Source organism: Trachypithecus francoisi, unplaced genomic scaffold, assembly GCF_009764315.1.
Source record: "Trachypithecus francoisi isolate TF-2019V2 unplaced genomic scaffold, Tfra_2.0 Lachesis_group10, whole genome shotgun sequence".
In the NCBI taxonomy this organism is placed as follows: Eukaryota; Metazoa; Chordata; class Mammalia; order Primates; family Cercopithecidae; genus Trachypithecus; species Trachypithecus francoisi.
Window position 1 is genome coordinate 87,445,683 of NW_022681455.1, and position 14,613 is coordinate 87,460,295.

At 38.3% G+C, this 14,613-nt stretch overlaps 1 protein-coding gene across 1 annotated transcript in view; it reads right to left on the bottom strand.

Moving 5' to 3' along the window:
- ITFG1 (integrin alpha FG-GAP repeat containing 1) overlaps positions 1-14,613 on the bottom strand; it is a 305,928-nt gene that overhangs the window by 61,497 nt on the left and 229,818 nt on the right. The window contains exon 13 of the mRNA XM_033218313.1: positions 8,545-8,588. Within this exon, the coding sequence (XP_033074204.1) occupies positions 8,545-8,588 (44 nt within the window). The remainder of the gene's footprint in view (positions 1-8,544; positions 8,589-14,613) is intronic.

Below are 14,613 nucleotides of genomic sequence, written 5' to 3' on the forward strand. Positions count from 1 at the left end.
TCAAAGGCTAGACGATAACAGTGGGTTAAGGATACTGAGGTGAGGAATTTGAGAGATCCAAATGCAGGCCACTCAAGGAGTTTGGCTGAGAAAAGAAAACAGAGATGGGTAGTAGCTGGAGGGGATGTGGGTTTCAGAAGGTACATATGTATGTATGTACAGATAAGAGACTTAGACATCCTTAACTGCTGAAGGAAACACACCAGCAGACAAGTGGAGGCCGGATACATAGGCCAAATAAACAGTGGAACAAGGCCCATAAGGTTCCCGGAGAGGAGGCAGGTGTGACCCCACAGCACAGCTGGTGCACTGGTTTTCAGTCAAGAGGAAAAGCAATGAGAATGGGTGTGGAGGAGGGGATTATATTTAGTGCTGCAGAGGTCAACCGACAAATTGTTATTATTATTACTATTATTTTTGGGATGGAGTCTCACTCTGTAGACGAGGCTGGAGCGCAGTGGCGCAATGTGGGCTCATTGCAAGCTCCGTCTCCTGGGTTCACGCCATTCTCTTGCTTCAGCCTCCCGAGTAGCTGGGACTACAGGTGCGCGCCACCACACCCGGATAATTTTTTGTATTTTTAGTAGAGACGAGGTTTCACCATGTTAGCCAGGATGGTCTTGATCTCCTGACCTTGTGATCTGCCTGCCTCAGCCTCCCAAAGTGTTGGGATTATAGGCATGAGCCACCGTGCCTGGCCCAAGTGACAAATTATTAAACACCAGGCCCTCTGTTAGTTTCTAGGATATGCTGGCAAGAAAAAGAGATACTGTTTTCTGCCCCCATGGAGCTCTGTCAAAGGAATGTGCACAGAGTCTTTTTGAATATGGGGAAGTCAAAGACTACTTTTAAACCATCTGCTCTCCAAGGGGAAAAGTACTTATCTGCCTGCTTCTAGATTCATAATCCACAAAGTGGAAAAAGTCACTAGGCTTTGGTGAAAAGAATTACAAAGTCACAGAGAAAAAGGCCATTATCTCCACTGACATAGTGAAAAGTCAGAATACGCCTTACACTGAGAATAAAAGATTTCAAAAATTAGTTGGATATTTGAAGGAAAAAAAATCAGAAAACAGGAATATAAATACTCTTTTGAGTCCCAGATATTTATGGTAGCACTCACTAATAATACTGATATTTACCATATCCATATTTCACAAATGTGTGATGTTTACAAAGATTTACACACTGCTGGCTTTGGGTATGGAGGAAAGGGCCATGAGCCAAGGAAGATATGCAGCCTCAAGAACCTGGAAAAGGTAAGGGGATGTATTCTCCCCAAAACCTCCAAAAAGGGATGCAGGCTTGCTGACAACTTGATTTTAGTTCAGTGAAACATGGTTCAGGCTTCCAACCTCTAGAATTGTAAGAGAATAAATCTGTGTTGTGTTAAGCCACTAAGTTTATGTTAATTTGTTACAGCAGTGATAGGAAACTTACACAGGTTAGTTTTACAGACATGGAGAATGAGACTTAACAGAAGTGAAATAACTTCTTCAAAATTACTGTAGATAGTTGAAGAGATTTGCATTTCATGGATTATTTTCTTTTTTGAAGTAGGAGGGAAGGTTAACTACTGAGAACTGGAAACTGGGAAATAGAAAGGGTATTAAATAGTTCTTATGAAGAAAGAGAACTTCTGGTATGACAAGTAAAATGTGTATTTACAACACACGAAAGTATTTAGAGATGATGGATTAGCCTTAAAGTACTCTAGAGGGAGGAGTGGGTGGGATGGGTAGTAGGTGGTGGGATGGGTAGTAGGTGGTGGTATGGGTGAAATAAAATTGGGCATATAATGATATTGTTGAAATTGGGTATGGGCACAAGAATTTTATGTATTTGTTCTGTTTTTTTTTTTTTTTTTTTCTTTTTTCTTTTTTGACAGTCTTACTCTGTTGCCTAGGCTGCAGGGCAGTGGCATGATCATGGCTCACTGTAGCCTCTACCTCCCCAGGCTCAGGTGATTCTCCACCTCAGCCTCCCGGGTAGCTCGGGTACAGGTGCACACCACCACCCAGGTAATTTGTGTATTTTTTGTAGAGATGGGGTTTCAGCACGTTGCCCAGGCTGGTCTCAGACTCCTGGGCTCAAGTGATCCTCCTGCCTCGGCCTCCAAAGTGCTAGGATTACAAGCGCAAACCACTGTGCCCAGCCAAGGAGTTTTATTATACTAATTTATACTTTCATAGATGTTTACAAATTTTTAAAAAGTTAAAAAAAACCAAGATAGAGAGCAATAAATGACACACAGGAAGATACAGTGATAAAAGCCATGAAGTAAAACGGACAAAAACAAACTTCAAATAAAGCAAAACCAGTAACAATGCAAGGAGAGCTTTCAGTTTCTGGTCCGACATGTAAAGTTCTTTAATGTTGTCACTCTAGTTCTAATAAGAAAAAAGCAAAGAAATAGAAAATCAACAACTTTTCTTAGATCTTTCAGAGAACTAAGGTCACAGGACAAACTGCTACTCTGCAAACTGGAGAGATAGACAAGTGGAAACAGAGTCACAGCTTACAAGAAGCAGAAGCCCAAGAGCAGATCAAAGATGGAGCCAATACAGGTAAGAAGACCTAACTGAAAAACTGCTGGAGGCTCAGTGTAGACTAGCTTGAGTATTCAAAACTGCAAGGGTTCAGGGCAGGGGGGAACCCTCACACTTACACTTTTGTGAGTTTTACCTCCAGGAATTCAACCAGATTCTCACTGTGAAGACTGGAGAAAAATACCTTCATGTTTCCAGCAGCAGCATGAGAAGGTAACCATTCTGAAACATGCTCTCTGTTCTCCCTAACAGCCTGCCTTCAAAGAAAACTTTTACTAGAGCTTAACTGACTTGGGTTTAATAAAAGCCTAACTGACCTGGGGAAAGGGAAATACTCAACTTCAGCTCCGTCTCATCTTCCTGTGTCACCTAAGAAGACAGGGAAGCTGAGAAGCACTTGTGAAGGTCACAGCCCAGGGACACAGGTTCACTAAAATAGTGAGACCTAATGATAAGATGACAGAACACTTTTTCTATCCCAGTACTTCATCAACTGGGCTCCTGTATAACAGGGAATTACAGCCCAAAGCACTGCAAACATTATCTTTCATTTTTTTTGAAAGTATAAAAAAACTTTAATTATGTTAATTATGAGATTTTAAAGCTGTATTACTAGAGAAAAGAGACCAAGTCTCCTCGTAATACTTTTCTTTTTCTTTTTTTTAATTATACTTTAAGTTCTAGGGTACATGTGCACAATGTGCAGGCTTGTTACATATGTATACCTGTGCCATGTTGGTGTGCTGCACCCATCAACTCGTCAGCACCCATCAACTCATCATTTACATCAGGTATAACTCCCAATGCCATCCCTCCCCCGTCCCCCCTCCCCATAATAGGTCCCAGTGTGTGACATTCCCCTTCCAGAGTCCAAGTGATCTCATTGTTCAATTTCCACCTATGAGTGAGAACATGCGGTGTTTGGTTTTCTGTTCTTGTGATACTTTGCTGAGAATGATGGTTTCCAGCTGCATCCATGTCCCTACAAAGGACACAAACTCATCCTTTTTTATGGCTGCATAGTATTCCATAGTGTATATGTGCCACATTTTCTTTTTTTTTTTATTTTTTTTATTTTTTATTTTTTATTATACTTTAAGTTCTAGGGTACATGTGCATAACGTTTATATCATGTATAACTCCCCAATGCAATCCCTCCCTCCTCCCCCCCCCCATGATAGGCCCCAGTGTGTGATGTTCCCCTTCCCGAGTCCAAGTGATCTCATTGTTCAGTTCCCACCTATGAGTGAGAACATGCGGTGTTTGGTTTTCTCTTCTTGTGATAGTTTGCTAAGAATGATGGTTTCCAGCTGCATCCATGTCCCTACAAAGGACGCAAACTCATCCTTTTTGATGGCTGCATAGTATTCCATGGTGTATATGTGCCACATTTTCTTAATCCAGTCTGTCAGAGATGGACAGTTGGATTGGTTCCAAGTCTTTGCTATTGTGAATAGTGTCGCAGTAAACATATGTGTGCATGTGTCTTTATAGCAGCATGATTTATAATCCTTTGGGTATATACCCAGTAATGGGATGGCTGGGTCATATGGTACTTCTAGTTTTAGAACCCTGAGGAATCGCCATACTGTCTTCCACAATGGTTGAACTAGTTTACAGTCCCACCAACAGTGTAAAAGTGCTCATACTTCTTCACATCCTCTCCAGCACCTGTTGTTTCCTGACTTTTTAATGATTGCCATTCTAACTGGTGTGAGATGGTATCTCATTGTGGTTTTGATTTGCACTTCTCTGATGGCCAGTGATGAACCTACAAAGAACTCAAACAAATTTACGAGGAAAAAAACAACCCCATCAAAAAGTGGACAAAGGATATGAACAGACATTTCTCAAAAGAAGACATGCATACAGCCAACAGATACATGAAAAAATGCTCGTCATCACTGGCTATCTTTCATTTAAGAAGGAAACCGTCACACCAGAGGAGACAAAAACAAGGACACTAGAGGAAATATTTATCTCTAACACAACAGCTACTGCAAATAGTAAATACAGCCTAATTCCTAGTCAGATCAACCTTAAAACTTCCACAGTAAAGGTCTGTCTACCTTAGTTCCCTTCACTTAACACATCATATCCAGCTTTCAATAAAAAATTACAGGGCATGCTGAAAGGCAAAAGACAAAACAAAACAAAAAGTCCGAGGAGACAAAGCAAGTATCAAAACAAGACTCATATATAGCAGACGTTTTGGAATTATCAGACGAGGAATTTAAAATAACTATGATTAATATGCTAAGGGTGCTAATGGAAACAATTAGACAACATACAAGAACGGACGGTTGATGTAAGCAGAGAGATGGAAACTAAGAATCAAAAGGAAATAGAAATAAAAAATACTGTAATAAATGAAGAATGCCTTATTGGACTCATTGGTAGATTGGACATGACCTAAGAAAGAATCAGTTAAGCTTGAAGATGCCAAAGATGTAAATATACATAGTAGGAATATAAGAAGAAGAAAGAGAGAAAGGCAAAAGAAGGAATATTTGAAGTAATAATGATTGAGCAATTTCCAAAATTCATGACAGACCTCAAGCTACAAAACCAGGAAGCTCAGAGAATACCAAGCAGGATAAATACTGAAAAAATCTATACTCAAGCATATCATATTTGAACTGCAAAAAATCAAAAACAAAGAGAAAATCTTGAAAGAAGCCAAAAAAAAGAAATGGAAGAAAATATGACTGGGATTCCATATAAAACTGTGATATAATACAAAAAGTGCTCATGTGAGGTTGAAAACCATGAATTAGGGTAATATGGTTTGGCTGTGTCCCCACCCAAATCTCACCTTGAATTGTAATCCCCATAATACCCACATGTCATGGGAGGGACCTGGTGGGAGGTAACTGAATCACGGGAGCGGTTTCCCCCATGGTGTTCTCGTGATAGTGAGTTCACAGGAGATCCGATGGTTTTATATGCATCTGGCATTTTCCCTGCTGGCACTCATTCTCTCCCCTGCTGCCCTGTGAAGAGGTGCCTTCCACTATGATTGTTAAGTTTCCTGAATCCTCCCCAGCCATGCAGAACTGTGAGTCAATTAAACCTCTTTTCTTTGTAAATTACCCAGTCGTGGGTATGTCTTCATAGCAGTGTGAGAATGGACTAATACAGAGGGGGCTGTGCCAATACGCAGAGCTACAGGTTTTTCTTCAGAAATGCCCAGTATCCTAGGCATAGGAGGGAATAAGAGATAGCTGGACTAACCCAGGGTTGAAATTCTCCCAGGCAGGTACAGTGGGAAGTCAGTGCTTTATAGGAGTTCAAGGTACTGGCAGAAGTAATGTTGGTGTGTGGTAACTAAATAAGGAGGTAGGTAAAGACAATAGTGAGCTGACACAGGTGGAGAGACTAATGGTTTTAAAGTGGAACAGGTATAATTAGAGTAACAGAGTGGGAGGGCTGGAAAATAGGCTGTGGTCAGAGTTGGATAAATGAAATTAGGGTTTCAGAAGTGAAACCATTCTGGTAGATTAGGTCCGGGCTATGGCCATGGGAGTGAATAGCTAAAACTGAATATGAATAAAACACTCTGAAGTTTTTTCAAAATGGAGATGAAGGAATATGGGTGGGATCGGTTCATGAGCGGAGTAATTTTTTCCTCTTTCTATACACCTGATAGTCTGCCTTATCAGGTGTGATAGAACACATAACCAGCAGAAGAGCTATTCAACTCATGAATTAACTCAAGAGGTAGAGAATACTATATGGGATGTACATTTTCTCTCTGTTTCACACTGGGTCACATCCATTATAACACTTTTTACTATGATCTGATGGCAAAGGAATATGAAGAAGAACCACTTTTTCAAGAAGTAAATAATTTCACAAGTGGGCATACATTTGACATTTGTGATACTGGGTAAGTACACTGTGCATTTGTTTACATGCTGATAAAATTGTGATCTATGGTATCAGTAAAATATCAGAGAGAAGGAAAATGATATATGTGAAGGGCAGCTCAACACGATCTTAATTTCAAAGAAAGTCATAAACGAATTAATGGGAGGCAGATATATTATCTGCAGAAAAGCCCAAAGGTGCTGGGCGGTAAGGGTAGTCATTACAAAGGCAGCTCTGCATGTTGGACTTTACTTATGTGACTTTCCAAATGGTTCTGTTCACTGTAAGATAGAAGTGGCTTAATATTTTAAGATAAGGAGACAGGAAGCCTTATGGATCTTAGAGGTGTCACCTGCCTGGCCGGGTGCAGTGGCTTGCACCTGTAATCCCAGCATTTTGGGAGGCTGAGGTGGGCGGATCACGAGGTCAGGAGACTGAGACCATCCTGGCTAACATGGTGAAACCCCGTCTCTACTAAAAATATAAAAAATTAGCCGGGCATGGTGGAGGATGCCTAGTAGTCCCAGCTAATAGGGAGGCTGAGGCAGGAGAATGGTGTGAACCCGGGAGGTGGAGCTTGCAGTGAGCCGAGATTGCGCCACTGCACTCCAGCCTAGGGGACAGAGTGAGACTCTGTCTCAAAAAAAAAAAAACAAAAAACAAGTGTCACCTACCTTGGCTATACAGCGCTCACTATCAAACTTTCATCTAGAACTTGTAAGTAAAATCAGTGGTTTCAACTATAACTTTTTAAAGTTCTTTGCATGAACATGCAATAATCAAAGAGTCACAGAATGGAGATATGGTTAGTTAGAGGGAGAAATGTAGGTCTGAATGTTTCACAAAGTAGGTAGATAATACCTGAATGACCAAGTTAATCTTTAGGCTGATGAATCCCATCCACAGTTTTACAGTGATATAAAAGTATATGGGTTGGACCAAACATTCACATGCACGCGGCAGCGACTGTGGTGATGCCTCATCCAGATCTTCTCTTCAGGACCTACACACTTATTCCTTGAGCTGGCATGTGTTGGCTGCTAATAGCTCACGGCAGGGTTCCTACCTGGAGATAGTTCTTAGCCAAAGAGAGCTGCCTCATATAAATGTTAACACTTTCCTGGAGGCCTGTCTGGATGTGATGTGTGATTGATGCAAGAGTTCAAAGGCCGGGCCCCTCTGGCTCAGTTCGGGCCACATTTGAAGGATCATCTTAGCTCCAGAGCTCCCCATGCATCTTCTCCTTCTGCCACTGCTGCTTTCTTCACTACTTCAGAGGTGTTGCCCCCAATTTGAATCTAGATTATATCCCTGTGTCAAGGTCTGTTTCCACACTTCTTAAATATGGGAAGTTTCCCAACTATACATAAAATATTGTCAATGTAATGTTTAATTACACTGTAAGAATATGAGACAATAATGAGAACATCTAGTTTGTATTGCAGTTCCACTATTTAATAGCTCCATGACTTTGGATAATTTAACTTCTCTGTGTCTCAGTTTCCTTATCTTTAAACACTGGCTAATTTCTTTTGAAACAAGGATTACTACAAAGACCCCAAACAGTTCCCTGTACACACACACAAACACATGCATACTTTCAAATACAATATTCTTATTACAGTTTACATGAATTGGTTCTGACAAAAACTAATTATTTTCACATTTGTTATTTCACTGAAACATTCTATTAGACAGCAAGTCAATATTAAGACTACACACAAAAAAGTCACTAATTGCCTACTATATGCTTGGCTCTGTGACCTATACAGGTACACAAGATGACATGGTTCTTGACCTCAGGGGGTTACAGTCCTGTGTGGAGAGGCATCTAATCTAAACAAGTGTAATGAAACATTATAAATGCCAAAATGTCTTAAAATAATTGGAGGGGTAGTCACTCCTTTAAGGATATCAGAAAAGGCTTCATAAAGACGACCCTTCAGGTAAGACTTTTTTTAGGAAAGGTACTTTACTTTCAGCACAGTTTTCTTGAGTAATGAAGGATTCTTTACTGCCAAATAATAATGATATTTGATTATAATCTGTAACAACTATTTTGTGTGAGTCTACTTATACAGAGAATTTTCATAGACATATTTATAACAGAGTTAAGTTTACTTACTGTTATCTTACGAGGACAGTCATTAGAACACAGACCACTAAGAACTGTGGAAAAATAAACAACAGGCAATTATTACTATTATAAGTTTATATTTAAAGTGAGCTCTAATTTTCTCCCTAAGATCCATTAATATACTCTATTGATTCATAATCACAAGCAGAAACCAATTCCATTTCTTTAGATCTGAGCAAATTAAAGTTCTGTTGTTCACTTTATACCAATATTTCAAAAACCTGAAGTGTCAAGATGCTACTATTTTGTGAACTATATAGGTGAGATAAATTATGGTTATATCATACCATACCTAAAATAGAACCTGTTGGTTCTATTTTCCAATTAGTTAGCTAAATTCCAAGGATGACTTAGATTCTGACAGAGGGGTGCCAAATGAGAACCAACTAAAATGTATACTAAGAAAACAAATAGAGCATTCAGCACTTTATATGTCAAACTAGACTTTTCCCATTATGTAATTCTGAGTCAAAGATTTTGGGTACCCCTGATAACTAATATAGAGAGCATAACTATAAAATAATTGATGAGTCTACAACAAATAAACAAAAATAACTTTGTGATACATTTATTCTATAATCAGCAAAAACAGGTTAAAATATCTGAACAATCTCTAAATAATATGAATTCTGAAATAAAACCATATTTCTACCACTTTTGGTGAAGTGATACCTTTGATAAGAAAGCAGACACTATATGCTATTATTTAAAAATGCTACATGTTATAAGATAAAGAGCTGATAGTTCTTGGTAAGCACAAATTATTTTCATAATTATGAATATTTGTCTGTATATTACATATATCCAGAAGAAAATGGTTTATTCAGTTTGTTTACATTACAAGACTATGGAATGACAATCATTCTAATAGAAATGTTTGTCTTAGGCAGGGTGTGATGATTTGAATGTTGGTATCCCCCCAAATTCGTATCTTGGAACCTAATACCCAATGTGACAATGTTAAGAGGTGGGGCCTTTCTGAAGAGATCAAGTCACAATGGTTCCATCCTCATGAATGGGATTAATGCCTCGACAAAAGAGGGTCCAGTAATTTCTCTTGACCCCTTCTGCCATGTGAGGACATGGCAACAAGGTGCCATTTTTGGAGTAGAGGTCAGACCTTACCAGACATTGAATTTGCCAGCGCCTTGACCTTGGACTTCCCAACCTCAAGTACTGTGAGCAATAAATTTCTGTTGTTTATAAATTACCCTAAGGTTTTTTTTTTTTTTTTCTTTTTGAGACAGAGTCTCGCTTTGTCACCAGGCTGGAGTGCAGTGGCATGATCTTGGCTCACTGCAACCTCTGCCTCCTGGGTTCAAGCGATTCTCCTGTCTCAGCCTCCCTAGTAGCTGGGACTATAGGCACATGCCACCACGCCCAGTTAATTTTTGTATTTTTAGTAGAGACGTGGTTTCACCATGTTGGCCAGGATGGTCTCAATCTCTTGACCTTGTGATCTACCTGCCTCGGCCTCCCAAAGTGCTGGGATTACAGGTGTGAGCCACCGGGCCCGGCCAGGTTTTTTTTTATGTTAATAGCAGCCTAAATGGACTAAGACATAGACTATGTAAGGTAAAAGGCACCAAGAAATAAGCATGACATATTTCATCACAAAAGAGAATACCTGTTCATTTACTATAGAATATTTGCATTAAGTTCAACTTGAGGAAACAGTGAAATAAGTATTTTACACTAGCAAGCAGTTTTCAATGTTTAAATGTCCTTCCCCAGCACAGTGCCTGGTTCTCACTCTTTTATTATGAAAACCCTCACTTCTCACTCTCCTTTTATCTTCTTCCCTAAAGTTTAGGTAGACATTGGTAGCTCTTTTCCAGTTGTTCCAAAATGATTTGCACAAGCCTTCATTTAAACCATTATCTTGCTGACCCACAGTTATTTACGCACACATATGTCTTTGCACACAGATATTACCTCTGCATCATTTTATCCTTATTTTCTCAGGGTCTCACCTAACATATTTGCTCAATAAATACTTGTTAAAGGAGGAAAAAAGATGGTTTATTCAGGCTAGGCACAGTGGCTCATGCCTGTAATCCCAGCACTTTGGGAGGCTGAGGTGGGTAGATCACTTGAGCTCAGGAGTTTGAGACCAGCCTGGACAACATGGAGAAACCCTGTCTCTACTAGAAAAAAAAAAAAAAAAAAATTAGCCAGATGTGGTGACACGCGTCTGTGGTCTCAGCTACTCAGAAGGCTGAGGCAGAAGGATCACTTGAGCCAGGAAGCAGAGGTTGCAGTGATCTGAGATCATGCTACTGCACTCCAGCCTGGGTGACAGAGGGAGATCCTGTCTAAAAAAAAAAAAAGGTAGATTATTCAATAAATGGTGCTGGATAATTGGTTACTTGGAAAAAAATAAAGTTAGAGTTTACCTCCCTATATAAAATGCATATTTGACAAAGACAAAATAATAAAAGAACTCTTAAACTTGAACAATAAAAAGACAACTCAGTTGACAAATAGGAAAAGGATCTGAATAGGTATTTCTCAAAGAAGATATACAGATGGCCAATAAGCTCATGAAAAGATGCGCAACATCATTAGCTATCAGAAAAATATACAGCAGAATCATTATGAGATGCATGCCCATGTTCATGGCAGCATTAGTCACAATAGCCAAGAGGCGGAAGCAAGCCAAATGTCCACTGACAGATGAATGAATAAAATATGGTAAATACATACAATGGATTATTATTCAGCCTTAAAAAGGAAGGAACTCTTGTCACATATTACAATATGGATGAACCCTGAAGACATTATGTTAGGAGAAATAAGCAGTTATTGTATAATTTCCACTTACTGTATAATTTCATTTAATGAGTTATCTAACCACTTATTATTATATAATTTCATTTAATGAGTTATCTAAAGTAGTCAAATTCAGAGACAAAGTAGAATGGTGCTTAGTCAGGGCTGGGGGAAGGGGAAAAAGGGAGCTGTTTAATGAGTATAGAGTTTCAGTTTTGCAAGAAGAAAAAGGTCTGGAAATGTGTTTCACCACAATGCAAATATACATAACTCTACTGAACTATACCTTAAAAATGGTTAAGATGGCAAATTTTGTGTGACACTTTTTAAACCACAATTTAAAAAATGGTTAAGATGGTAGAAAAAAAACCCACAATGAGTTAACATTTTATACACATTAAGATGGTTATAATAAAACAGTCCAAGTATAACAAATATTGTTGAAGATGTGAAGAAACTGGAACTCTCATACATTTCTGATGGAAATGTGGAATGGTGCAGCTGCTTTGGAAAACAATGTGGCAGTTCCTTAAAAGGCTGAACATAAAGTTCTCCTTTGACCCAGTAATTCATTTCCAGCCATAGTCCAAGAAAAACAAACAAGCAAAAATCCAAACAGAAACTTGTACATCAGTGTTCATAGCAGTATTATTTATAATAGCCAAAAGGTGGAAACCATCCAAATGTCCATCAAATGATCTCTGGATAAACAAAATCTGGAATATATATGCAACAGAATATTATTTTGCAATTAAAAGGAATAAAGTACTGAATGCATATTACAACATGGATGAATCTTGAAAACATTATGCTAAGTGTAAGGGAGGAGACCATCCCTCATATTGTCTTATGCCCAATTTCTGCCTTCAAAGAAAGAAGAAGTAAAAACTAAAAGGCAGAAATGAAATTCACAGGTAGACAGCCCGGCGCCGCACCCTGGGCCTGGTAGTTAAAGATCAACCCCGACCTAATCGGTTATGTTATCTATAGATTACAGACATTGTATAGAAATGCACTGTGAAAATCCCTATCTTGTTTTGTTCCAATCTAATTACGGGTGCATGCAGCCCCCAGTCACGTAACCCTCTCACATGCACCCCCTTAGAGTTGTGAGCCCTTAAAAGGGACAGGAATTGCTCACTCAGGGAGCTCGGCTCTTGAGACAGGAGTCTTGCCGATGCCCCCAGCCGAATAAACCCCTTCCTTCTTTAACTCGGTGTCTGAGGAGTTTTGTCTGCGGCTCATCCTGCTACAAGTGAAAGAAGCCAGTCACACAATATGACCCCGTTTATATGAAATGTCCAGAACAGGCAAATCGATGGATACATAAAGTAAATGAGTGGTTGCCTGGAGCTGGGGGATGATGGGGGCATGACAGACAATGGGTACAGGGTTTCTTTCTGTCGTGATGACTATATTCTCAAATGATTGCAATGATGGTTGCACAACTCTGAGAATATGTTAAAGCTATTAAATTGTATACTTCAAATGGGTCATGATATGGTATGTGAATTACATCTCAATAAAGCTGTTACAAAATAAGAAAGATACCATAAAATTTTAAAAGACTACTGACAAAGGGGGTGAACTTTTTGTGATGTAACAGTATAAAGAGATACTATTGCTAATATAAAAAGAATTTCTAGATATCAGAAGATAATCCAATAGAAAACAAAGGATTTCAAGAAGCAATATCTAGAAGAGAAAATGTAAATAATCAAAAAACACTGAGAAAGACACTCAACTGCACTAGTTAGGAAAAAACCAATATTATTCCCAAGAGAAGGTGAAAAAGAAAAGCATGATAAAATTGTCTGTAGGGAAAATAATAAATATATTCACAAAGGGTTTTTAAATATATACTGCAGTACATTTACAAATCCATTAGAAAATAAGAAAGGACAAGGACTATAAATAGAAATAAAGATAAAAATGGCTCTTAAATATATGAAAAGATGCTGAACTTCATTATAAGAAAAATATGAAATAAAAATAGGACATATTTTTCACCTAACTGGCAAAGATAAAAAAGTTTAATAACCCCTTGGGTTGTTGAAGGTGTTAGGAAAAGAGCATTTTCATATATATAGTTAGGTGGAAGTAGGAAATTATACAATTTCTGTGAAGGGACAACTATTAAAAAATACAATATAACATTCAAAACAAGGCAGAATTAATCTGTGGTACTGGAAATTATAGTAGCAATTACTTTAGGTGAACTGGGTTAGTAACTAATAAAGGGGCTGGAGGGCACATTTTGGATGTTGGTAGTATTTGTTTCTTGATCTGGGTGTAATTGTATGGGTATGTTTACTCTGTTAAAATTTATAGACTTGTGCACTTACGTATACTTTTCCGTATGTTATATTTCAATAAAATGTTTATTTAAAAATATATATGTTCTAACAATTCCATTTTTAATAATTTATTCTACAGGATATTCATTACAGTGGTATTCATAATAAGAGATTGAAAACCACATGATAACTCATTAAATTATGTTGTAACCATACTATATGATACTATTCAGTAGTTAAAGAAGTTTCAATTGCTTCTTTAACTACTGAATGTATTCTATATTATACATATATATATTTGTATATGCATACAATATCTTAGATACAAAGAGGTTGTCTCTGGGAAGAGAACTGTATCACTGGGAGATGAGTAAAAGGGAGACTTACTTTTATCACACACCTGTGAAATTTTTAATAGACCATCTGCATTACTTATTTTAAAAACAAATTCATTAGTGAAATAAAAATTTAGGACTCTCAGATGAGTATGTGGTAAATTAGATAGTGTTATATGCTGGTGAAAATATAAATCCCTACAACTTTCAGGGAATATAATTTGTTATTATTAACATTAAAAACACAGTCTCTTCAACTCATGTCTATGAAATCTGCTAAGAGATAAAAAGCGAAATAAATTGTGGAACATATATAACATTATGGAATGATACGGAGGTATCAGAAGAATGAGGGAGGCCTGTACGCGCTGACTTGTAAGGGGGCTTATACTTTATTAAGGTAAAAAACCCAAGACGCATGCAAATATGTTTCATAAAGTTCCATTTAAAAGTATGTGTTGGGCTGGGCATGGCGGCTCACTCCTGTAATCCCAGCACTATGGGAGGCCGAGGTGTGCGATTAGGAGTTCGAGACCAGCCTGGCCAACATGGTGAAACTCTGTTTCTACTAAAAATACAAAAATTAGCCAGGAATGATGGCAGGCACCTGTAATCCTAGCTACTCGGGAGGATGAGGCAGAAGAATCACTTGA